This window comes from Pelmatolapia mariae, linkage group LG18, assembly GCF_036321145.2.
Source record: "Pelmatolapia mariae isolate MD_Pm_ZW linkage group LG18, Pm_UMD_F_2, whole genome shotgun sequence".
Classification (NCBI taxonomy): domain Eukaryota; kingdom Metazoa; phylum Chordata; class Actinopteri; order Cichliformes; family Cichlidae; genus Pelmatolapia; species Pelmatolapia mariae.
Window position 1 is genome coordinate 24,153,915 of NC_086243.1, and position 24,426 is coordinate 24,178,340.

Here is a 24,426-nt window from a genome sequence, read left to right on the forward strand (position 1 = left end):
TTTAACATTTAACATTTAGATTTAACATTTAACATTTAGATTTAAATATAATACTTAGATTTAATATTTAGATTTAACATTTAACCTTTAGATTTAACATTTAACATTTAGATTTAATATTTAACATTTAAAATTGTGTTTTAAATATGAAAAGTTACAAATATTTCACTAAATGTTGTTAAAAAAAAAATGACTCGAAAAAACATGTTTTTGTAAGGTTTTGAGCTAAATGCGGAAAAATGTTGCTGTTAATTTCAGCATGTTTCACTTTACAAACGGTGCCCCATACCATCTTGTGTCTGTATTGTTCTGTTCTGTTTGGTGTTCCACTGGGTTGTTTTTTTTTTTTCTTGTTTTTTGGGGGGTTGGGGCACTGATTCGAATGCCACCTCAGCGCCTCCTGGGTGAAGTGTACCTGTCTTATCAGAAGGAGGCCCTAGTTTCTCTCTAGTTTATTTATTCAGAGTCAAATAATTTGTCAGTGAATGCAGCTGTGTCGAGCTTCATTACTTTTTTTTTTTTTTAATATAAGTGCACTTTAGCTTCATGGCTTCTACAAAGTTTCTTTTAATTGTTCTTATTTTGTTAACATACAAGTCCAAAATAACTTGCAAGCATAAAATTGTTATTTTCTCTTTTGACATACAATTTAAATGTATAAATACATTATAAATACATTCAAATACACAATGCCATGTTATATATTATGCAAACTTGGTCACACATAAGTGGATATAAAGGAGTAAAAATATAAAACGGTGCATCCAGTAGACAATAAGGGACCAACATATTATAATGTAAATGTTTTTCCAGTATTTGATAATGTCAAACTGTTGTGTGTGCTTATTTCATTTAAATAAATATGTTAAAAATGACAAAAAATCTTCACTTTCAACAGCATGCTTTATTTGAATTTGAAAGATTTATTTGAGAGATGCATTTATTTTATTATGGATTTACAGTTTAGAATCAGCATGTATAGCAATGAAGGGGTCCTCATCTTTGTTACTGATCGAAAAGTGGGCACGGCCATCACTACCAACAGTAACCTGCTTTCCAGTACATTTGCTTCCTTCCTTTTGACCAGAAATTACATCACAGTAGGTGCCACCAGGCATGCCTGTGTTCAGGGTGACATTCAGGTCCCTGAAATGGAAAATAAAGGTCAGCCTAATTTTAAAGCCACAACAGTGCCACAATTAAACTGTAATGCTTGGTTGGGAGTAACACCAAAAATAAATTTAGTGGCTGATATCTTATGATAATAATAATAATAATAATAATAACAATAATAATAATGTAATACTACACTATTTATTGTAATAGTAGTGTAATTTCTTGTACACAACTGATACTGCTCATTCCAGAACTACAAAAAAGTAAGCTTTTTTGTAGTTCTGGAATACATTTAATGTCAAAATTGTAAATGTTATTAGTGAATGATGTTCATATTAGCTATAGTTTGATGTGCGCTCAAATAGTCTGCTTTTTTGTGAAACTCTACAGTATTGGGAAACAGTCACACACAAAGTCTTTGGAGAAAAACATCCTTACCAGTCATCATTGTTAAAAACGATGAAACCACGATTACCACGCCCAAAGGCAACCTGGTTGCCCTGGTTGTCCCACCAGTTTGAGTGAGGCTGTCCATTGACCACATTACGGAAAGTGACCATGTTACTAGACAGAAGATAGGACAAAATGTTATCATGTGATGCCTATAATTTGTTATAGTCCAGATGACAAAGAAAGAACTGGATTTTGTTTTGTATGATGTCAGATACTTGCTTTCTCTTAATTTCTGAGTGACTTACGTGATCTGACGCCATCTATGCTCACAAACCCATCCATTCCCGCAGGTCTGATCAGGATTGATAAGAACAGGCTTGGTTGATCCATCACCATTACTGGGGGGTCCAACCCAGTAATTCTGATCCTGTGCCACATGGATGGATATATTCAACAAAAAACTGTCTAATACATACCAAGCATTGCATTTTTTTCCATTAAGAGAGAACATACTTTTCCATTTACAAAGTTGCGGTCCCACCGATAGCTAGACATGACCCTAGTTACACCGTAAGGGTGGGCAAGCATATAAGCAACAGCCATCTTGTAGAGCCTGGGGTCCCAGAATGTAAGGATGGATGCACCGCCAGCACCACTGCCTCTCTGATTATCATGATTGTCAGTGAAGACGACAGCATTACCATTAGCCATGAAACCCCATCCTTCTCCCCAGTTCCTAAATACATCAAAACAAATTAGAAATTGATTTTATTATTATAGTGAATTTACAGCAAACTTTACAGCAAAATAAATGTAAAATATGAAACACACACACACACACACACACACACATATATATATATATATATATACACACACATACACACACACACACACGTGTAATACTTGAGGGGAAACGACACATACTTGGTATAGCAAAGCTTCTCATTGTTCCACTTTCTGAATATGTTTCCCAGTTTGGCACCATATTTAAACTCAGTCACTCTTCCAAGGTGGACGTACTCATTAGCTGTTATAGGCTCACCTCCCAGATCAATAACCTAGAGAGAAAAGAGGAAAATTTAAACCTTAGAAAGCTGATTCAGTTCAAAATTCACATCATTTAAAGTTTTTAAACTAGCAACGGTTTAAATAAATGAAATCTCTACACTATTTGTAGCATGAAGTAACATGTATATGCTGTTCAGCTTTTAGTAGGAAATAAAGACATGATATTTATAGTGTGCATCTGTAACTGCAGATTAATTTTCAGTTCAATTCAGTTCAATTAAATTATATTTATATAGCACCAAATCGAAACAACAGTTACCTCAAGACATTTTATGTTGTTAGGTAAAGACCCTACAATAATACAAAGAAAACAAGCTTGAACATTTTATACTATTAACTATTTTTCTTTTGCGTGCTAAATAGTAATGTTCTTGTATTTTGCAAGAATGTTTGATTTGTATATGCTTTTATTCCATCCTGTCTGATGGCTGCTCTAGATACAGTTTGTCCAGAAACACTGACCTCCTGATAGATGAAAGGTCTGGAGCCACCGGAGAACCACTGGGTGTTAAGGTTGTTCAGACGACCATAGACAGCACTCAGATCACCAGGCCACATGTGTTTGCAGCCATCCACTCTGAATCCAGCCACACCCAGGTTAATCAGCTTGTTCATGTACTCGGCCACTTTGCCCCTAACATAGTCTTTCGCCAGGGCAAGATCCAGCAGACCCACCAGACGGCAGTCACGTACCTAGAACAGTTAATATTTATTCAGATTGTGGAGCTAAGAAGCAACTATAGTATGCATGGAGATATTATCCACACAAATTTGCAAGGTGCTTTTCAAGGTGCTAATGAAAATGAAATACTGCTGAAAAGCTGAAGAATAAAATTGTCGACACCGGACTGGAATCTATGTATAATTAGGTTGATAATTTGATAAAAAAGTAAAAGGAATACAAATTACTGAGTGACTATGAGTATGGCTTCAAAGTAAAAAAAGATCCATTTCAGCAGCAGTTAGATAAGTTGAAGGAGAAACATGAAAAGCAACGAACAACATGTTACATGCCGTGGTTGATTATAGTAGACTGTGGTATTAGGGGGATAAAAATATTTACATTAATGATAAGTACCTAGAAAGAAATAAGGAGATCTCTGATTTATGAAAGGTTTCTTATATGGTACTACAGCATTCAGCGATAGGACCTAAACTGTTAGTATTGTTTGTTTTGTTTTTGATTAAATGAAATTATATTTGGGAAAAGAGGCGGTTCCTGAATAGAAGCAAAATGATAGATTAAAAGAAATTGGTGATATATTTTGGGAAAGTTATAGACAAACAAAAATTGGAATATTTGGTAACAGACAAATAAAAGATGAAGTCAAAATTGATGAATGATGCTGTAATAGAAAGAGAATATAGACGTACATGGGCATGATAAGTGACCACAAAATATACAATGTGGATGACACATCTTAACAACATAAGAAAAAAATATTTAAAGCTATTGCAATATGGCATAAAACCAGTGATAGACAGATGACAGGCAGAGATTTGAAGTATTATAATAAGATAGTAAGTAAGCTCTTGCCAGTGCTGTCAGAAGCAACAAAAATTTTGTTTTGTTGAGTGACATTTCTTACCTGATATATATCACCATAGTTCTCAATTTCACCACTCCCAGTCTTGCATTTATAGTCATTGAAGTCCAAGTAAGAATATGGGACACTGGGGAAGTCTTCATTGCTAGCGTCAAACCAGCTTCCACATGAAGAGTGGGTTCCTGTTCCACCACCAGATCCACACATGTGGTTGATGACAGCATCCACATAGATGTTAACCTTTTGGGATATATATATGTTTGAGGGTGCAGTGCACAAAATTAAATTCTGTTTCTAAACCTTATCATTTTCAGTGATTTTTTTTACATGTTAGGTTCAAATAAAATACATTTGTTCAATTGTTGATATTTATTATATCACCTAAACTGCTAGGTACTGTTTCTATATGTTCCAAAAAGTGTCATAACAAAAACTGGTAATAACCTTTTGTTATGCAAGAGGTTGCAGATGACCACAATTCTGTAAAATTAAGAAACCTGAAGTCTGCAATGCTTATCATCAAATGACAGCTGTAATTTAGTTTACCCCAACTTTATTGCATCGGGTGATCATGTCTTTTAGTTCTGCCTCACTGCCAGATCTTGAGCAGAGGTTGTAGCTGACTGGCTGATATCTTTGATACCAGGGCCTCCAGGGAATGCCCAACACAATGTGTTCATTTGGAGGAGAGATCTGAGGAGCATAGAAAAAACAAATAAACAAACAAACAAACGCCACAAGAAACAAAAACCATCTTATAATTTTATTGAATAGAATTATGTAAGTGGAGGCTTGTGTTAAATAGGTTGAACTGATTCTAATGTTGATGGTCAGCACACAGTTTATCACAAAAAGTGGTTTTGATCTTTCTTGTGACAAAATCATGAGCTGGAAAAGCTTTCTAAAGTTTAAAATTATAAACCTGGCCATGCTATTGAAACTGGTGTGGAAGTGCCAAATCTGTGTCTAATGATACAAATTTAGTTTTGTTTGGCAGTCAGTACTTTTCTAAAGACAGAATGTGTCAATAGTAGTGAGTAAAAACTGAATTGAGTAAAGTGTGTGAAAATAGAATTTTAGATATAATACTAATGAGAATGGAAAATACAAGTTCCATGAAGTGTTCGTGCTATACTTCCAACACCTCAAAAGGTAGGCTGTATTGTGTCATCAGTGTGATAATGCATTAATACATTCATTGTTTCATTCATTCATTCACATTGTTTTCAAGTAGTAAAAGAATGCAGGAAGACAGAGGATTATCCTACCTATCTAGAAGCTACATGTGATGTATAGCTATACATACCTGAACTCCGCCAAAGCCTTTGGGACCCAAGAAGCGTTCACACTCTTGAGCAATGTCAGCCCAACGCCATTCAAACAGGTGGACGATGGAAGTCCTTCCATTCTTAAATTGGGGGTTGTGCTGGGCAAGGCCAAGCCCGAACAGAGCCACCAGGATGAACAACTTCATGCCTTCGATCGATGAGAAAACAAAAAACAGTCACACTTAGCCAAAGTGCATTTAAAGTATTTATACTGGCTTTTTCCTTTTCTAGGCCAATGAAAGACTGCCATATATCAGTGTGAAAATCAAACAGGTGCATTTTTATCACACTTTCCTGCATATTTTAAAGCAAGGGAAAAAAAGGGGGGATGGGGTGGGTTAATCCTTGAGGCAAGATTAGAAAGGCAAACATAAGGCCCACATAATATCTGTCCATTTAACACAATTTTCTCTTTCTTATCCAATTCAGGTCACAGGGTGCTGGAGCCTATCCAAACTGTCATAGGGCCAGGGGTACGGTGCACACTGGACAGGTCACTAGTTTGTCTTTGGGCTGACTCATACAGACAGACAACCATTCATGCCCACATTCAGGTCCAGGTCAGTACCAATTAACATAACCCTATACATGCCTTTGAGTTATGGGAGGATGCTGGAGGCCTAATACTGGATTTTACTTTTCTTGCTATCAGATTACAGTGCTCCCACACCACCATGGCCCCTACATAATATCCTTGTTCCAAAAAAAGACACTCAGATGCAAGATCAAGTGATTTTTTGTAAGATTTATGTTACTTTCTAATATTTTCTTTTTTCATTTTTCTTTTTGTACTCTTCTTATTGAAATATAGTGACTCAAAATGTGCTTGACCATTTGGCTGAACAGGCTCTTATAAGGTTAAAACTCTGTGTTGAGTATATTGTCAATATATTGTCAACCACAAAATACTCAATGCTACTTCTTTTTACTATCATACAATTTATTAGTTAGACATTTTTTCAGACTACTGGCTCCTCAGTGTTGCTCACTCCCTCCCATGTTCCACACACACACACACACACACACACACACACACACACACACACACACACACACACTCAAACACACCAAGGTCAAACTCAGTGTGAGGCCTGTCTTCAGAATCATTGCATAGATATTTTCTTATTTATTATACCGGTTAAACGTACACACTTTTTTTTTATATACCTGATTCTATTCATATCAGTGTTAAGTATAATTAACTATCAGAAAAATCACATATGAATTATGGTTTCGTGTTCAACCTTTATGATAACCAAAATCATGGAATTTGCAATACGTTGCTTATCCTTCCACATTCGTATAGGGACACGCTAACCTGCCAAGTTCAAAGCAGGATTATGTACACACAATATTCAGACAGAACAGTCATTTTCAATATTCAAACTACATTTCTCATTTAACATACTGATCAGAACTACACTTTGATTACATGTTTAATTGATAAAAATGATCTACTATTAGCAAATAAGGGAAAGCTCTGTTTGTTCACTCTGATCATTTTTAACACATAAGGCTGGATGTTAAGACTTTTTATGCCCTCTCAGAATGATGACAGGGGAACCTGGGTTGACTTCAGTTGCTCTCTGTTCCACCTCTGTCGACACAATACATACAAGGTCCTGAATAATCGGGCCCAACTAAACACTGGACGTTGAATAGACATGCAGATCATGTCCAATTCTGGTCCAATTTACATGATTAATAAATGTAATTTTGGCAGGGCTGTGGTCTATGCCTCTGCTGCAGCAGGCTCAAGGGGCAGTGCCAGCGAGGATGATGAGGCAGCTGTAGCTCATCTGTGACGCCAGGATCTGGAGAGCTGTGTAGACTGGGCCATTGGAGGGAGAAGCGCGGATACTGGCACTGGTGGCACTAGAGCAGTTTGTGGAAGGGCTGCCCGGCGAAACGATGCGACGGGTCCGCTGCCATCAGCCGGAAAACCTGAAGGCAGCCGTCACCCTCACAGAGGACCACATGGCTGCGCAGACTGAGGGTGCGGAGAGCCACAGCCAGCCGCTCAGCAAACTGCAGCCAGTAAACTGCAGCCAGTAAACTGCAGCTAATGCCAGCACTGAGGAAGAGGCTCCCCGACAGAGCGGTCGCCACAGCCACGGCCCACAAACCCCTTTTTTGGCCAATCTGCTTTCCTGTGACCTGAACAGGGCAGGCACAGTACTTGAACCATGGAGGCCGGCACAAACGCCAGGGCAGGAGTGCTGGACTGGGACACCTGAGACGGGAGTGTCCATTAATGAAGGTGGGGCAGGTGTTCCGCATCACCGGGTCGTCGGGACCGTCCCCTGATCCAGGATGGACGTACAGCATTCCGGTAAAGTGTCATTGGGGTATACACTAGGCTGTGGTGGACACAGGCTACACACAGACTCTGGTCCACCAAAGCCTGGTTCAACCCAGGGCATTGTTGGAGGTTTTAGTAGGTGGAGGTCATATTTGTTCATGGGGATGTTCACAAGTATCCCATTATGCCACTGCATATTAAATTTAAGGTTAAATGTATAGAGTAAAGGCTGCAGTTAGCTCCCACCTGTTGCATCCCCTAATTCTGGAAACAAATTGGCTGGGGTTTTATAACCTTTTGGGGCGGTATGTGGGGATGTGATCATGACCTTTAGTAGCATGTAGCGTTTGCGTTGCACTCAGCAACATGGGGATGCTTGATGCTGACTCTTGGGTGGAGGAGATGACCCCGCCAGCTCCAGTGATTCACTCCATGGAGGATTTACCACTAGATCAGTCTGGTAAATAAATAAATAAATAAATAAATAAATAAATAAATAAATAAATAATAATAATAATAATAATAATAATAATAATGGTCACTTGATGTGCCCTTTACTGTTAATGGAGGTCCCATTTGAACACACTGGCAATGGCTTGTCGGCCATTTCAACAGAGTACATGCGGATATTGTTTTGTATTAGTTCTGGTGGATTATACAACACAATTTCCCGAAGAAGTGCTGCTGTGCACCATTTCTGCCAAGAGTGTGGTGCAGGCATTGTTTCAGGTCATCTCCAGAGTCGGCATCCCGAAAGTGATACTGACTGACTAGGGCATATTGTTCATGTCTCGCACACTTTAAGAGCTGCACAAATTGTTGGACATTAAGTCTGTTTGGACCAACGTCTACCACCCTCAGACTGACTGGTTGGTCTGAGTGGCTGAACAAGACTTCAAAGTCCATGACTCATAAGTTCATTCCCGAGTGTAAACGCAATTGGGTTTGGTGGTTATATCCTCTGTTTTTTGCAGTGCAGGAGGTTCCCCAGACCTCCACTGGGTTTTTCCCCCGGCGAACTGCTATTTGGCAGAAAGCCACGGGCGGTGTTAGACCTAATTGAGGAAAACTGGGCGGAAGATCCAAACCCAGCTAAAAATGAGATTCAGCACTTCCTGGAACTGAGAGCAAAGCTGCACAGGGGAGATGTCACAGGAAAATTTGCTTTAGGCCCAGGAACGTCAACAATGCCTGTACAACAGAGGGGCTACACAGGAAATTTTCAGCGGGAGACAAGGTATTGTATTACTCCCATCTTTAAACTTAAAGTTACTTGCCAAGTGGCAAGGACACTTTGTGGTCACATGGCGAGTAGGCTGACTATGAGGTGGTACAGTTGGACATGGGAGGAGCCAAACAGGTATAACACCTCAATCTCCTCAAAGGCTGAAAACGCTTCTCTGGTGAGTCTGGTTAAGGTAAGAGATGAGTTGGGGCTGGAAGTCCCAAATTCCATTCCCATTCCTGCCTCTCTCCATTGGGATAACCATCTCAGACAGGCCCAGAGAGCAGATGTTGCTGCATTGCAACAGTGATTTGTAGATGTATTCTCCCCCTTGCCTAGCCTACAAATCTCATAGAGTACCATTTTGAAACACAGTATGCATGATGGTGCGTTGACAGCCATACGGGTTACCTGAACATAAGAGACAAATTGTTCAGAGAGAATTGTCTGAAAATTGTCTGAAAATAGAGGTAATAGAAGGGTCGCACAGCTTGTGGTATAGCCCCATAGTTCTTGTAGTGAAGAGAGATGGGTCTATATGGTTCTGTGTCGATGACCACAAGGTGATTGAGATGCCTATTCCATTCCCCAGGTTGATGAGCTCCTGGACTGGTTTGGCATGGCTCAATTTTTCACAACACCAATTTTAACCAAGAGCTACTGGTTTATTCTCTTGTCTGCAGAGTCCAAGGACAAAATGGCCTTCTCCACTCCGTATGGGATATACCTATTTGTCACATTTTCGTTCTGCTTGTTCAGAGCCCCAGCCATTTTCCAGCACCTCCTAGACCTGGTGCTGCATCTACATGCTGCATATGCTGCCACCTACCTTCATGATGTTATTATCCATAGTAACCCCTGGCCGTGGTCCTTGAGTCCCTGAGGCAGGTGAGGTCACGGCCGACCTGAAGAAGTGTGTGGTTGGATGGAGGGAGGTACAGTATTTTGGATACCACTTAGGGGGTGGGCAGGTGCGCCCACCTGCTCGTCGCTGTAGCCCACGTTGGCTCCTGCACCATGGCTGCTAGGTGACGCCTGGATCTCCTCCATGCATGCTTCATGTCATGGGGGGCAGGGCTCACCACACCCACTATTAGATATTTACATGGAGCAACCTTATGAATACTAGCATGCTCACACACACAGTGTCATGTACTGTGTGCAGTAGGCAGGAATGGTGGACCCAAAGTGCAGACTCACGGAGGCAAAAAAGTGTACTCAACACAGCTTTATTGCTAAACACAAAAAAATAACTAAGGAGCAGGTGGTGGCGCTGCAGGCGACGGCATAGAAAGTGCAGGTGGTGGCTGAATGGACTCACCAGAGCCGTCAGCGGATCCTCCAATGGAGGCAGACGGCTGGAGCGACTCCTCTGACCCTCCAGCAGAGACAGACATGGGGTCAGGAGGTACAGAGACGCCTGGCTGAACAGATAGCTGAGCAGGCGGCACAGCTAATGATTGAGCTGAATGCTGAGCTAATAACTGAGCAGGTGAAAAACAGTCTTTAAAATCTGGAGAGCTGGAAATAATAGGTTCAGAACTACATACAACAGCCTTGGCCAACACTGGTGGGGAAACATCAAGAGGCCTACGTTAAGTAGTTTTAAAAACACAGGAAACTGTCTTCAGTTCTTCTGAACTGGAAACATCAGTGTCTGTTCTTGTAGTTCCAGACTTAGTAAGAGCTCGCGGCAGACAGTCAATCTCACTCACCGAGACGGAAAATTCTGGAGTCCTAGTCTCAACAGACACTGGTGGAACCGTAGATCCTGGCACCAGGCTTTGTTCAGTGGGTGGCGAATCCTCATTAACTGTCTCGGCCAGCTGCTCCAAGGAAGTCAGAGGTTCCAAGCGTGGTGAGGAGCACCGTCGGACGACGCTTCCTCCTGGAAGCAGGAGTGGTGAAGGAAACGGAAAGTGCCGGAGCAGCGGTGACCGGCTCCTCATACCCTGACCACATTCATGCCAAGCATGAGCCAGGGGAGGAGTGGTCAGAGCAGGACGTGAAGGAAGAGGGATTCTGATGCTGCAAATGCAGCTGCTGCAGCGGTGCCGTGGAAAGCTCAGTCTGCTGCAGCAGCGGCGAAGAAGTGGAGGTAAAGATAGAGAGAGCAAGCTCGCCAGCCCTGACTTGCTCCCTCAAGGCAGCTATAGAGCTGCCCAGCACAGTGTCTGTAGAAAACCGAGTTACCGGGTTGCTCCGAATGACAGCGTCTACTGCGGTCAGCCCAACTGCCATGGTCCTCAAATCCTTGGCCTGGGCAATGAGGTCCAGAAGCTCAATCATCCGCTCCATCTCAGCGTTAAACTCCAAGGCTGAAGAGTCTGCAGGGTCCATGTTATGGTCGCGATCTTCTGTCATCTACTGTGTGTGCAGTAAGCAGGAATGGTAATTGTGCAGACTCACCGAAGCAAAAAATTGCACTCAACACAGCTTTATTGCTAAACAGGACAAAATAACTAAACTGAAAATACAAATAAACTAAACAGGCTGACAGACAGAACACATAGAACACGGAACACATCAACAACATTTTGTTGATCTACGTATTTTATATTCTTTACATTATTTACATTTGATCTTTTACACTCTGTATAATGTCTATTGATTGTATTGTTTATTTTAATATTTGTGTACAGCGCTTTGTGACTGCCTGTCTGTGAAAAGCGCTTAATAAATAAACTTTACTTACTTACTTACTTACACATAGTGTGGGATGAGGGAGATCGCGACACAGACCAAAGGAAAGCATAGGGCTTAAATACACAGATGGAGCAATCAGGAAATGGGAGACAGGAGGGAAACCCAGCTGGAACAAATCAGGCCTAAGGAGACAAAACTAGAAACACTGACATGAGACATGGACTTTCAAAGTAAAACAGGAAACATAACACAGAGACGCAGACTTGGCAAGGTGATACACCTGACAGGGGAGACAGAGAAACTATGGAACATAGACAGAAACCAGAAGAATAAGAACTCTAACACAGAAACCAAAAGTCTAGAAATTATAAATAATGACAAAATCAAAGTTCAATAATAATGCAAAACTCAAAACACGGTGTCAATGACCCAGGTACCTTAACACACAGGTATACACACAAGTGTACATACAAATGTTCACACAGGTGTACAAACAGGTACTCACAGACACACACTGTCTTGTTTGGGTGCTGCCTCTAAACATATCATGCATTATTAGTTGTGTATGCTGCTCAGTAGCATTCGACAACATGCGGTAGTTATAGCGTGTTGGTTGTTACCAGGGGCGGACTGGGCATCTGTGGATTCTGGAGAATCACAGAACGGCCGGTACTCCAGGAAGGCCGGCGGGCCGGCCCACCACTCTCCACGCATGCTTTCAACACCTGTTTTTTTCCCCACTAATCTCTTTCACACTCCAGCACTCTAGGGGGCAGCACTGCACCTCTAAGTTGGATGCCAGCTGCATATGCTGTGGCCGCCAGGCAAGGAGAAGAAGAAGTGGAGTAGGAGGAAAAAGTGGAGTAGGAGGTGTCACTACCCGATCCGTACCGGAAACCCGATTGGTACCCCGCATGCGCAAATCTTACGTCACTTCCTCTCTTTGCCAACATTGCGACATTCAATATATTTGAATGATACGGTTAGCGCCCAGTTAGCTCCTAGCATTTCTCAACAGCTCTGCCTCCTTTTCGACTGCCCGGGACATTTAAACAATGGATACAAACAAATTCATGCTTTTCTCCTCAACAGAGAGCGTCCCCCGATTGAACAACAGCGCCGTAAAATAAGAAGAATGGTGCCTAATTACAGAGTTAATAATACAGACTTTGTAATATGTCACGTGAAGATTCATCAGCCAGATTAAGTGTTTACTGACAATTGACAGTGATAGCGGACATCATCATCACTATTCCAATCAATCCTCTCCACACAGACAAGCATAAACACACTCGACTATCACTAAATCAAATTTAACACACAATAGGGTTCATTCGCTCGGTCAGCAGGTGGCAGTATCCTCGTACACTGGGGAGTAAACTGCCATTAAACGAACAGAAGAAGAAGAAAACCCCTGCACATGCGCGGTACGGATCGGGTAGACCTGATTTGTACGGTCCCAATTTGCACATGCGCAGTAAGGATCGGGGAGTCCTGTTCCGTATCAATCTTTTTATTTTTTCGTTTTTGTCTACATTATATTGAAATGTTTCATTATTGGAAACATTTTAAGAGATACTTAAAATGGGGTACCGATCGGGTTTCCAGTACGGATCGGGTAGTGACAGGAGGCAAACGCGGCTGCAAGTAAAAAAAGCAAAGAAAAGGGTGGGGCTGAGAAAGCAAGAGAAAAAAATTTGCGGGCATTAGATGCTGAAGCCTCTAAATGTCACAGACTAACCGACATATTTAGCAGCACAGCCAGCAGCAGCACCTTAAGCCACAATTAAAGTCTTGTAACACTCATGCCAAGCCCAAGTTTCCGCACGCCGATTACTTTGGGCCGGGCCCAGTCAAAGTCCAGGGCTGTTTTTTAGTCCCAGGCCGTCCCTGGTTGTTACTGTGATTTCCTTACTGTGTTATTTTCTTCTTAAGCAGGTGGTTAAGCAGATTTTCAGTGTCTTTTCTCTCCTATCTCTCTACCCCATTTCTCCTCTATTTTTACTGTCTTCCCAACTTCTCTTTCTTTCTTCTTTCTCTTTCCCATCCCATAATCCTGTCCATTTTGATTGTAATAACTAATAAACTACGACAATTAAGTACACCAGTATAGCATAAGGTCCACTCGGGAAAATAAATCTGTTCTTGGCTTTCAAACAACAATTATGAATGCTACAGTGCCGAACAGGACAGGCAAAAAAAAAGAAAAAGAATTAAGATGAGTATTTTTGCTTTTGAACTGCACAAATATATATGTTGAGCTGTACTGACTATATCTGCAAATGTACCAATAGAATACTAGGAATGTTTAGACGATTCATGTTTCACTGTACTGTTTGTTAGGAGGCCTGGGTCGTTGACCCAGGGTTTTTGAGTTTGTTATATTATTTATAATTTCTAGTCTTTGGTCTCTTTGAGTTCTGTCTTATGGTTTATGTCTCTGTCGTCTCTAGTTGCTCTGTCTCCCCTGTCAGCTGTATCCCCTTGTCTAGTTCGCGTCTCTGTGTATCCTTAGTTGCTATATCCCCGTGTCCAGTCAGTCTGTGTCTGTAAGTTCAGTCTGTGTTGTGTTTCCTGTTTTACTTTGAAGGTCTCTGTCTTTTCTCAGTGTGTTCAGTTTACGCTTCTTTGTCTCGTTAGTCCTGATTTGCCCCAGCTGTGTTTCCCTCCTGTTGCCCATTCCCTGATTACTCCCTCTGTGTATTTAAGCCCTGTGTTTTCCTGTGCTCTCTGTCGCGTTCTACCGTTTACTTAGCTGTGTGTTCTGTTAGTCCTCTGGTTTAAGTTTATTTTGATTTTTTTCCAGTCATGTTATGTTACCCTTTTTTGAGTTCAGTATTAAAGCTGTTTTGAGTTCACCTTTGGTCTCCGGAGTCTGCACCTTGGGTCCTATTCCTGTCTGCACACAGCCTGCACCTAACACTGTTAGGATACTGTTAAGCAGCTAGCTAAGCGCTCTGTTGGTAGTTAACATGGAGCACCATCCTGCAAGAGTGTCTATAAGACATACAGCTTTGTGTGCATTTCGGATTTGATTTAGTTAAAGCATGTTTTATTTTGTATGAAGAGAAAAAGAGTGGCGCTGTCACTTGGTGTTCGCGCTCCCTGCGGTAGAGTATCACTTCCTGTTCCTGCTCAAACACAGTGGTGTTTTTGAGTAGCTTATCTGCTTAGCAATTTAATTAAAAACTGTTAGATACCTTCTTTTTTCATAGTATAATCTTCACGTGCTTCATTCAAAGTACACTTTCTGTCTACTCACTACCTAACTTATAGCCAAAGTATTCACTCACTGTGTTTTTACTGTTTCGCTAGCTTAGCTCATAGCCGACTCGCTAGCAGCATGGCCTCTTCACCTGTCCCTAGGGTTGCCAACCGTCCCTTAACCCTTTAGAGCCGAGCGTAGCGCCCCCGCTACAATTTGCGTATCTATTTTTAAATCCCTGTATCACTGCAACCACGTAAGCTAGCGCAATAATTTTTTTTGCATATGAAACCGGAGAAGTTGTACTTACATCTTATGCCATCAGCTTGTCCTAGGTCACGGTTTTCTTCCACATATAGCTTTGCAAAAACTGCATAAAAAGCGCTTGCAGCAACAAAAACATAATATTCCAGAAACACGCTTTGCCGATCCGATCAGCTGTTCATAACACTTCCTACTTGGAATAGACGTCAGCGCGAACTTTCGCATGTCCGCCATTACCTGCCCGAAACCGGAAGTGACGTCATTTTCGCGGAAATGTAGTTTTTTTTACTGTCAGGGCCTCAGAGCCTATACTGGTGTTTTTAAAAGTTATCTTTGACTTTATGACTTTCTGTGTCGTTTCTGGGATGCTTAGAACTCAAATTGCACTGCTGGAAATAGTTTATTTTGATGCATATGCTGCTTTTTTGCAAATTTGCACTATAATATTTATTTTCGTTTTTCCTGCAGTATATAAAAATTGGTGTATTTCAAAAGTAAAACTATGAAGACACTTCAAATAAATTTCCTGTGGTGGGAAACTAGTTTGTGCAACTTTTTTGTATTTACAGTTTTGAGGGATAAGCCTCTTAAATTTCTCTAACTAGAAATATATGTTAAAAAAACAAAAACAATTTTCAATTTTTTTGTAGTTTATTGCACTTTTTTGCAATTTATGTAATTACTATGCACTTAATGCATACATATTATTAAAATTTGGGCTGTAATGGTTGTATTGATGTATATCATCTTGAAATGCTCCCAAAATTGGCACTACAGCATGTAAAAATATAATATAAGCTCTGGCGGACTTGGTTCTATGGTAGGTCTTAAAGGGTTAAAAAACGGAATCGTCCCGTATTTAGAAACAAAAGTACACGTCCCGTATTGAGCTAATAAGGGACGCACTTTGTCCCGTAATACAGTGAGAATCAAAAGTAGTCTATAAATGTTAATGGAATTAACGCTTTGTTTGAAAACATAATTCCCAGCCCCTCTCCTGCTCTGTGACCAATGAGCTGACAGCACACTTATGACAATTCGAGTATGACCATTCAGATTTCGCTTATCTCATTGGTCGAGGAAAGGTTGCTTACGGGGAAAATACCAGAAGACAACAGATGACCACAACAAGAAGCATGGCTACAGGGAAACAAACGCCGACACTGCGGTGCAAGTCTCGGATGACAGTACACCTAAAGCTGGGCAGACACTGTGCGATTTTTTCAGTCGCGTTATTCAGCTCCTGCTCAAACTGCACGATTGACTCGCAGGGGTTATAAGTTCGTAGGTCACGATGCAGGGTCTCACACAATACCGCCCGATGCTCTGATGCGACCTGAGTGCTCACACTGTGCCTCCATAAAATGAAGGTTATAACAGAAAATCTGTCGCAGGCAATACACCAGACAATTACATCCACGCTCTTTGGTTCTGTTCACCAGTTCAGAAGTTTTGGCGTGAGATATGTGAAGACTTATCAAAGTGTCTGAAATGTAAAATTCCAGCCTCCCCTTTAGTGTGCTTGTTGGGAAAATTGGATGATGTCACTACAGAAACTAATACAGTCCACATGGTTTTTACTGCCCTATGCATCGCCAAGAAAACGATCCTCATGAACTGGAAAAATAAAAATAATCTTAATTCTAGCCAATATAGAAACCATCTAATAGATCACATTAGTCTTGATACAGCCTCTGCCACCACATTAGATCAATCCCTCTGGGCTCCTTTGATCGGCTCCGTCACCTAGAGGGGGTGGGGGGTCGTGGTTTGGTCCCGTCTTAGCTATTGTGGTTGATGTGGAGGTTGGGACGGGCTTAGGGCGCCTGAAGGACCCCTAGAGACGTTATCCCGGGAGGGCTCAACCCGGGGGGCTGTGGTCATAACCTGGTCAGTGGCTCTGGTCGCTCTTAGAGGGTGTTCTCCTCGTGGCTGCGTGCAGCGGGGGTTGGGGGATGGTCTGTGCTGGCGGACGTAGGTTACTGGCCTGGTGGCCTGGCTGCCCCTGAGTGGATCCGGGGCTTGGGGTTCGGGGGTGCTTCGTCTCCGTGATGGGGCTCTGGCTGGGCCTTGGGGCTTCGGTCCTAGTCGGTGTGTCGCCGAGGTTGTGGGCGGGTGGGTGCACGGGGGCTCAGCCCTGGCGCAGGGGGCCTCTGGTGCATCGGCCTAACTGGGGGGCTCTTTAACTGGCGGGGAGGTTGTTCCATCCTTGCAGAAGTCCACTCTGCAGGTGGGGGAGAGACATAGGAGAGGTGGAGAACAAACCTAACCTGGGTGTCTGTTGTCTTGTGTAGTCTGGGAGATGATTGAATGTTAGGGTGGGTACAGTTTCCTCTGCAGTGGGGTAGGGTGGGCTTCCCTGGGTCCTGTGGGGCTTGGCGGTGCTGCTGCCGTAGGCCCCGGTCTGGATGGGCCTGGACTCCCTTGCCTTGGTGGGTGCCAGAGGACGGGGGTGCCTACTGGGGTCAGCGGGGGAGCTGGCCCTAGGGAGGAGCATCTTGCCCCTCCTTTCTTTTCCTCCCCATCCCCGGCTGCCTCCCTCTTCCCGCTCCACCACACCCACCCACACAGGTAGGGCCTTGGGGTGTGGGTGTGTCACCAGGGTGCAGGGGAGACATCCCCCCCCTCTGTCCCCTTCTGGCCACCTGTGCCTCAATTTTATTCCACAACTTAGACATCCACATTATTCACACTGTCATAACACACACATATATATAGGGCCTTGAGGGGGACCACGCCAACGGCGTCCAGTGAATGGTCTGAGTATTCAACCCTACCTCTGGCGCCGGTGCCCACCTCTCAATTTTAAATCCATGTAGACATTGAGGGTTCTCGGGAGGGGCCGTGCTAACACCTGCTGCTCTCCGGCAGCAGCACCATGCCCTCCCCTGTTTTAAATGCACTTTAGAACAACACGTAGCAACACTACACATGAGCGGGAGGAGGGAGGTATGGGGTCTTCACACACCCCCGTTCTCTGCCAGCCATCGGGGCGGGGAGCTGGGAGGAGGTGTTGGCTGACAGATTGGCCTCCCTGCTTCTGCGAGGCCTGGGGCGGTCTGCTTGCCTCCACCCCGGGGGGAAAGGGTCACATCTCTTGGGTCTGGGTGCCGTTTCCCCCTCTGGGGGCGAGGGTACCTGGACCCGGGGTATAGAGTATGTTTGGGGAGTGCGATTGTGTGTACATGTGCATATATGTCTATTCCTACGTTGGATGAGTGCTGAGTGTTTGTATATGTGTGCATGAGGGTGGGAATGCATGTTTGTGTCTGTGTGTGCCTGTTTGTCTGTGTTTATATGTCAGGTCAGGTCTTAGACTCCACCTCCCTGGGAACACCCAGGCCCTCCAAAGTGTGGAGGCCTATCTCCCCTCACCACACTCCCTGCCGGTAACTGATGCACTCAGGGGTCGGTGCATTGGTGGTTCTTGGTGTCCGGGGCTGGGCGCTCAGGTATACACCAGCTCACTCCCGGTGGCTACTTGGCGGGGCCTGGTGCCTGTCGCTCGGTCAGGCCTCTTCCGGGGCAAAGGGGGCCCTCGAACCTCCGGCCTCGGGGCCTGCAGCGCGGTTCACTCTGGCACAGCTGGCTGCCGGCAGAGCCGGCGGGCGCGCCAGTGCAGCCCCCTCTGGCTTCTGCTCCGTGGCTACTGGGTGACCCCTCGTCTGGGGATCTCCTCAGCCCTTCCCAGGAGGGTGGCACGGATGCCCCTCCGGTGGTACTCCTTGGGCTCTCGCACTCTGGGGTCCCTGGATGTCTGGAGCCTGGATCTTCTCCATGCCTGCTTCATGCCCTGGGGGACGGGGCTATGGCCCTCCACACCCTCTAGCAGACCGTTACATGGGAAAACCTTCTGTATACAAGCGCGCTGATCCACACGGGTGTGCACATGGGTGTTCACTGTTCGTAGACATAAACTACACCTTTCTTAGCTGCTACTTCAAAGCACATTGTGCGCTGTCTGTGCTGCACAACAACATTCAATATTTAGTATTTATTGCTGTTTACACTTAGCTAGATTAACATGATGGTGTTGTGTTTAGTATGTTGCTTTGTTTTTTTTTTGCTTGTTTTCTATTCTTTTTCTCTCAACAGGTGATCCAGGAGATTTTTTTTTTCTCTTTGTCTTTGTAAGTGCCCTTTCTCACTGTCCCTCTTCCCTTCTGTTTTTCTTTTCCTTCCTCTCTTTCTTTCTCCCTTTCCTATCCCCCAATCATGTCTGTCTCATCTGTAACTACTGAAAATAAAATAAATAATAACAACAAAAGTTGATCAAATGGACCAATACGGCAATGCCATGATGATCCATTTGGCAAAATAAATCCATTTGGTATCCTTGTTGGTCTTCAGACAACAATTCTGACGGCTAAAGAACCAAATGGGACAGACAAAAAAAAAAAAAAAAATCTGTCGCTCACTCTCCCTCTGTGTCTTTCACTCACACAGACACGCACACCACCACCATCAACTTTGCTAAATTGCTAATGAAAAGTATTGATCAGGCAGCTGTGATTGAGCAGCAATGTAAATCCAACTATTTTCACGGTTGTTATGGTCCTGATAATTTTGTGAGGCCACATCGAAAAGGCTTGGATGAGCTTTCCAAAGTTTTACAAGTTGTGCCTCCATCGCTTGTGTCCAGATCACACGCTGCACAGCCGTGCTGCTCCGTCTTTTTCACCGACGTTTACGTGTTTGCGCGTGAGCAGTGTGAGTGGCTGCGGTGACACCCTCACGAGCGATTGATGATCGGGAGCTGGTCGTGAGGTGTTAATCGCTTCTCATTACCCCACGTATACTACACGATGCACGATGATGGCCAAAATCAGGCCGATCACCAAATCTGTCGCACGACTCAAAAATCGGCTCAAAATGGGCCAAAAATCGCACAGTGTAAGCCCAGCATTAGACCAGCAATGTTTGTTCCCCTCAGAGAAAGAAAAAAAAAGGCTGCAAAAGTACAGGGAGGAATGGGAAAAGGAAAACACCTGGCTGGAAAAGTGCACGATAACACCTATAAAGCGCACTGCACTGTGTGCCGGCGCACTTTTTCCATAGGCATGCTTCTAATGGTGGGCACATGAAGAACATGAGGGGCATGAAAGCTCGGGGAACCCTTAACCAATTTTTTGTCCACCAGGCCACAGCAGAAGCAGATATGGTATGTAAACACTGGTTTGTTTTTTTTAAACCCTCTGGTTAAGGTTAATATGGGCATGTGCAGTGAATATCAGCGCTATGTGGCCAGAAGTGTGATAATATAAGTTATTTTGTGTAATAAACAACTGCAAGGATAGATGATTACAACAAATAGATGACTAATACATAAAAGTAATACACAGATGAATAATGATGATGAGTTATGATGCGTAATCATGGGAACAAGCGGGTTTACAAACGGCAGCAGCTGATTAGCATTAGAAAAGCTGAAATAATACCTCAACTGAAGCCAATTGTACTAAAAGCACTATATGTGCACTGTTACAAGAATGTTTTTCGTTCTATTGTTTTCTATTAATTTGTATAATTTTAAGTTAAGCAGGACAGAGTTCTTTTAAAGAAAGATTTACTTATATTCTCAAAAGTTAAGCATGACAGGCTTCTGTTTAAGAAAGAGACCTGTTTTATTGTGTTAATGTTGTCATTTTGAGCTAAAAATAAATGGCTAAATGATCATTTGTTTCCCATATGGTCATATCACAAAGAATATGCATCTACTTAAATCAAATTCAAGTCAAATGGTTAAAAAAATAATTTCACACACAAAAAAAAAGAGCTACAAAATTCACCACACTGGGAAGGGTGAAGACAACTGGGTTGCCCGGCCCTGGCCACGAGGTGTCCCTTATTTATTTTTCAGGGAGTTGGCAACCCTACCTGTCCCTCCTGCACTTTCCTGCTCATTGTGTCAGATGTTTAGTTACTCCTTGGCCTCCTTTAGCAGTAATGATACTTGTAACAAATGTAGCATATTTTGAGCCAACAATCCCTTTAACGTTAACTAGTAATGACTTCATGAACTTCTTCACAAATAAAATTTTAATCATTAAAGAAAAAATTACCAATAATCATCCCACAGATGTAATATTATCTACAGCTACTTTTAGTACCATTGATATTCATTTAGACTCTTTTTCTCCAATTGATCTTTCTGAGTTAACTTCAATAATTACTTCCTCCAAACCATCAATGTGTCTTTTAGACCCCATTCCTACAAAACTGCTCAAAGAAGTCCTGCCGTTAATTAATGCTTCAATCTTAAATATGATCAACCTATCTCTAATAATTGGCTATGTACCACAGGCCTTCAAGCTGGCTGTAGTTAAACCTTTACTTAAAAAGCCATCTCTAGACCCAGCTGTCTTAGCTAATTATAGGCCAATCTCCAACCTTCCTTTCATATCAAAAATCCTTGAAAGAGTAGTTGTCAAACAGCTAACAGATCATCTGCAGAGGAATGGCTTATTTGAAGAGTTTCAGTCAGGTTTCAGAGCTCATCACAGCACAGAAACAGCTTTAGTGAAGGTTACAAATGATCTTTTTATGGCCTCTGACAGTGGACTCATCTCTGTGCTTGTACTGCTAGACCTTAGTGCAGCGTTCGATACTGTTGACCATAATATTCTATTAGGGCGATTAGAGCACGCTGTAGGCATTTCAGGTACTGCGCTGTAGTGGTTTGTATCATATCTATCTAATAGACTCCAATTAGTGCATTTAAATGGAGAGTCCTCTTCACACACTAAGGTCAATTATGGTGTTCCACAGGGTACAGTGCTAGGACCAATTCTGTTTACATTATACATGCTTCCCTTAGGCAGTATCATTAGAAGACATAGCATACATTTTCACTGCTATGCAGATGACACCCAGCTCTATCTATCCAGGAAGCCAGATAACACACACCAATTAGTTAAACTGCAGGAATGTCTTAAAGACATAAAGACCTGGATGGCCGCTAACTTTCTGCTTCTTAATTCAGATAAAACTGAGGTTATTGTACTCGGCCCTGAAAATCTTAGAAATATGGTATCTAACCAGATTCTTACTCTAGATGGTATTACCTTGGCCTCCAGTAACACTGTGAGGAACCTTGGAGTCATTTTTGACCAAGACATGTCCTTCAATGCACATATTAAACAAATATGTAAGACTGCTTTCTTCCATTTGCGCAACATCTCTAAAATTAGAAATATCCTGTCTCAGAGTGATGCTGAAAAACTACTTCATGCATTTATTACTTCCAGGCTGGACTACTGTAATTCATTATTATCAGGATGTCCTAAAAACTCCCTGAAAAGCCTTCAGTTAATCCAAAATGCTGCAGCAAGAGTACTGACAGGGACTAGAAAGAGAGAGCATATTTCTCCTGTATTGGCTTCCCTTCATTGGCTCCCTGTTAAATCCAAAATTGAATTCAAAATCCTGCTCCTCACATACAAGGTCTTAAATAATCAGGCCCCATCTGATCTTAATGACCTTGTAGTACCATATCACCCTATTAGAGCTCTTCGCTAAAGCATATAGTTAGGGCTGGACCAGGTGACCCTGAATCCTCCCTTAGTTATGCTGCAATAGACTTAGGCTGCCGGGGGATTCCCATGATGCATTGAGTTTTTCCTTTCCAGTCACCTTTCTCATTCGCTATGTGTTAATAGACCTCTCTGCATTTGATCATATCTGTTATTAATCCCTGTCTCTCTTCCACAGCATGTCTTTATCCTGTTTTCCTTCTCTCACCCCAACCGGTCGCAGCAGATGGCCGCCCCTCCCTGAGTCTGGTTCTGCCGGAGGTTTCTTCCTGTTAAAAGGGAGTTTTTCCTTCCCACTGTCGCCAAAGTGCTTGCTCATAGGGGGTTACATGATTGTTGGGTTTTTCTCTGTATCTATTATTGTACGATCTACTGTACAATATAAAGCGCCTTGAGGTGACTGTTGTTGTGATTTGGCGCTATATAAATAAAATTGAATTGAATTGAATTGAATTAATGATACGTTTAATGTCATCTGTAAAGGAGGAAAAGCCAAAATGTACTAGCAACACTGTAAATAGTGAATATTCTTTACTCACCCGTAAGTGAAAAGAGAGGAAAGAAAATTGTCTTGAGATGTTCCCTTAGAACTACCAGAGAATGTGCAGTGTTGTTAATGTTTAATAAATTTGTATGTCTATATTTCTACATAATTTGCAGTGAAGCTGCTGAATGAGAAGCTGTCATGAACCAACAGGTTCGCCCAGGAAAGTGGACCCAAAAATGCAGACAAACACGGGCGAGGAATGCTTACAGTGATATTTATTTGAAAAAGTGACCTAAAGTGACAAGGGGGACCCAATAAGGCTAGTTGCAGGAACGAGGAAGAGGTCAGAGAGCCGAGGGAATATTCTGTAACAGAGGGAGAGGTAGTTATAATCGGAAGAGAAAACTGGAGCTTGATAACTAAAAACTGGAGAATACTTCGCCTTACTGTGCCAGTCCGGGTTAGTATCACTGAGGGGAGGGGAGAGAGGTCCGTGGAAAGCGTCTGAAGGGTCTCAAGCTGAAGCATGGGGGATAGAGGGCAGGCAGGCGAGCAGGCTGGGAGACAGGGACTGTCCCAGTAAGGTGAAGCCAGGGTTGAAACTCCGCTGAATGAAGGGAAGACAGAAATTACTCCAAGAGATAAATCACACAAGGAAAACCACGAAGGCAAACGTCATTTACCACCGAGAAGAGTAGAACAAACTGGCGAGGAGGAGCCGGTTGAGTCAGCTGAAGTAGGTCTCCCGCTGATTGCTCGCAGCTGAGGCTCAGTTGAAGCACTGAAGTCCCTGCCCCAAAGGGATGGCTCAGCAGCCACAGAAGGAAACCCCCTCCAGGTACTCCCACGGACCATGACAGAAGCATTGTGTCTGAGATTGATTGATTTATCCCCTTTTCAGGGTGTAGCATTGTCTATGTTACTGTACTCAATGGATATAATTCCCCCCCATAATAAATATGACATGTGAGTGAAGTACTGCAGCTTACCCTTTAATTCTTTTCTGAGCCCATCCCACCCACCAGGGAAAGAAAAAATGAAAAATGTGTCATTACTTTATCTTAGGACCACCATTATTATGACATGTATTTTTTTTAATACATTGTGACTAAATATTATGAGTGGGTTTTCATTTCACACCCTGAAGAGTATTTATTATAAATGAACATATTCATGAACATATTTACATGTCAGTCTATTATTTAAATATAAACAAAATATTATGTCAAAAATGACAAAGAACATCTTCAGTTTTTAAAATCAGCTTTATTTGAATTTTAAAGATTCATTTGAAGTCATAATTCCTGGAT

General features: G+C 42.7%; 1 protein-coding gene across 1 annotated transcript; it reads right to left on the bottom strand.

The window, feature by feature from the left end:
* Positions 1-956: 956 nt before the first annotated feature.
* LOC134616653 (alpha-amylase-like) lies at positions 957-5,601 on the bottom strand. The gene is made up of 9 exons (XM_063461588.1): positions 5,434-5,601; positions 4,674-4,820; positions 4,170-4,367; positions 3,043-3,273; positions 2,437-2,570; positions 2,023-2,245; positions 1,815-1,936; positions 1,555-1,680; positions 957-1,146 (listed from the first exon to the last, which is right to left on the bottom strand). The coding sequence occupies exons 1-9, from the start codon at positions 5,599-5,601 to the stop codon at positions 957-959; spliced, it is 1,539 nt and encodes a 512-aa protein (XP_063317658.1).
* Positions 5,602-24,426: the final 18,825 nt, after the last annotated feature.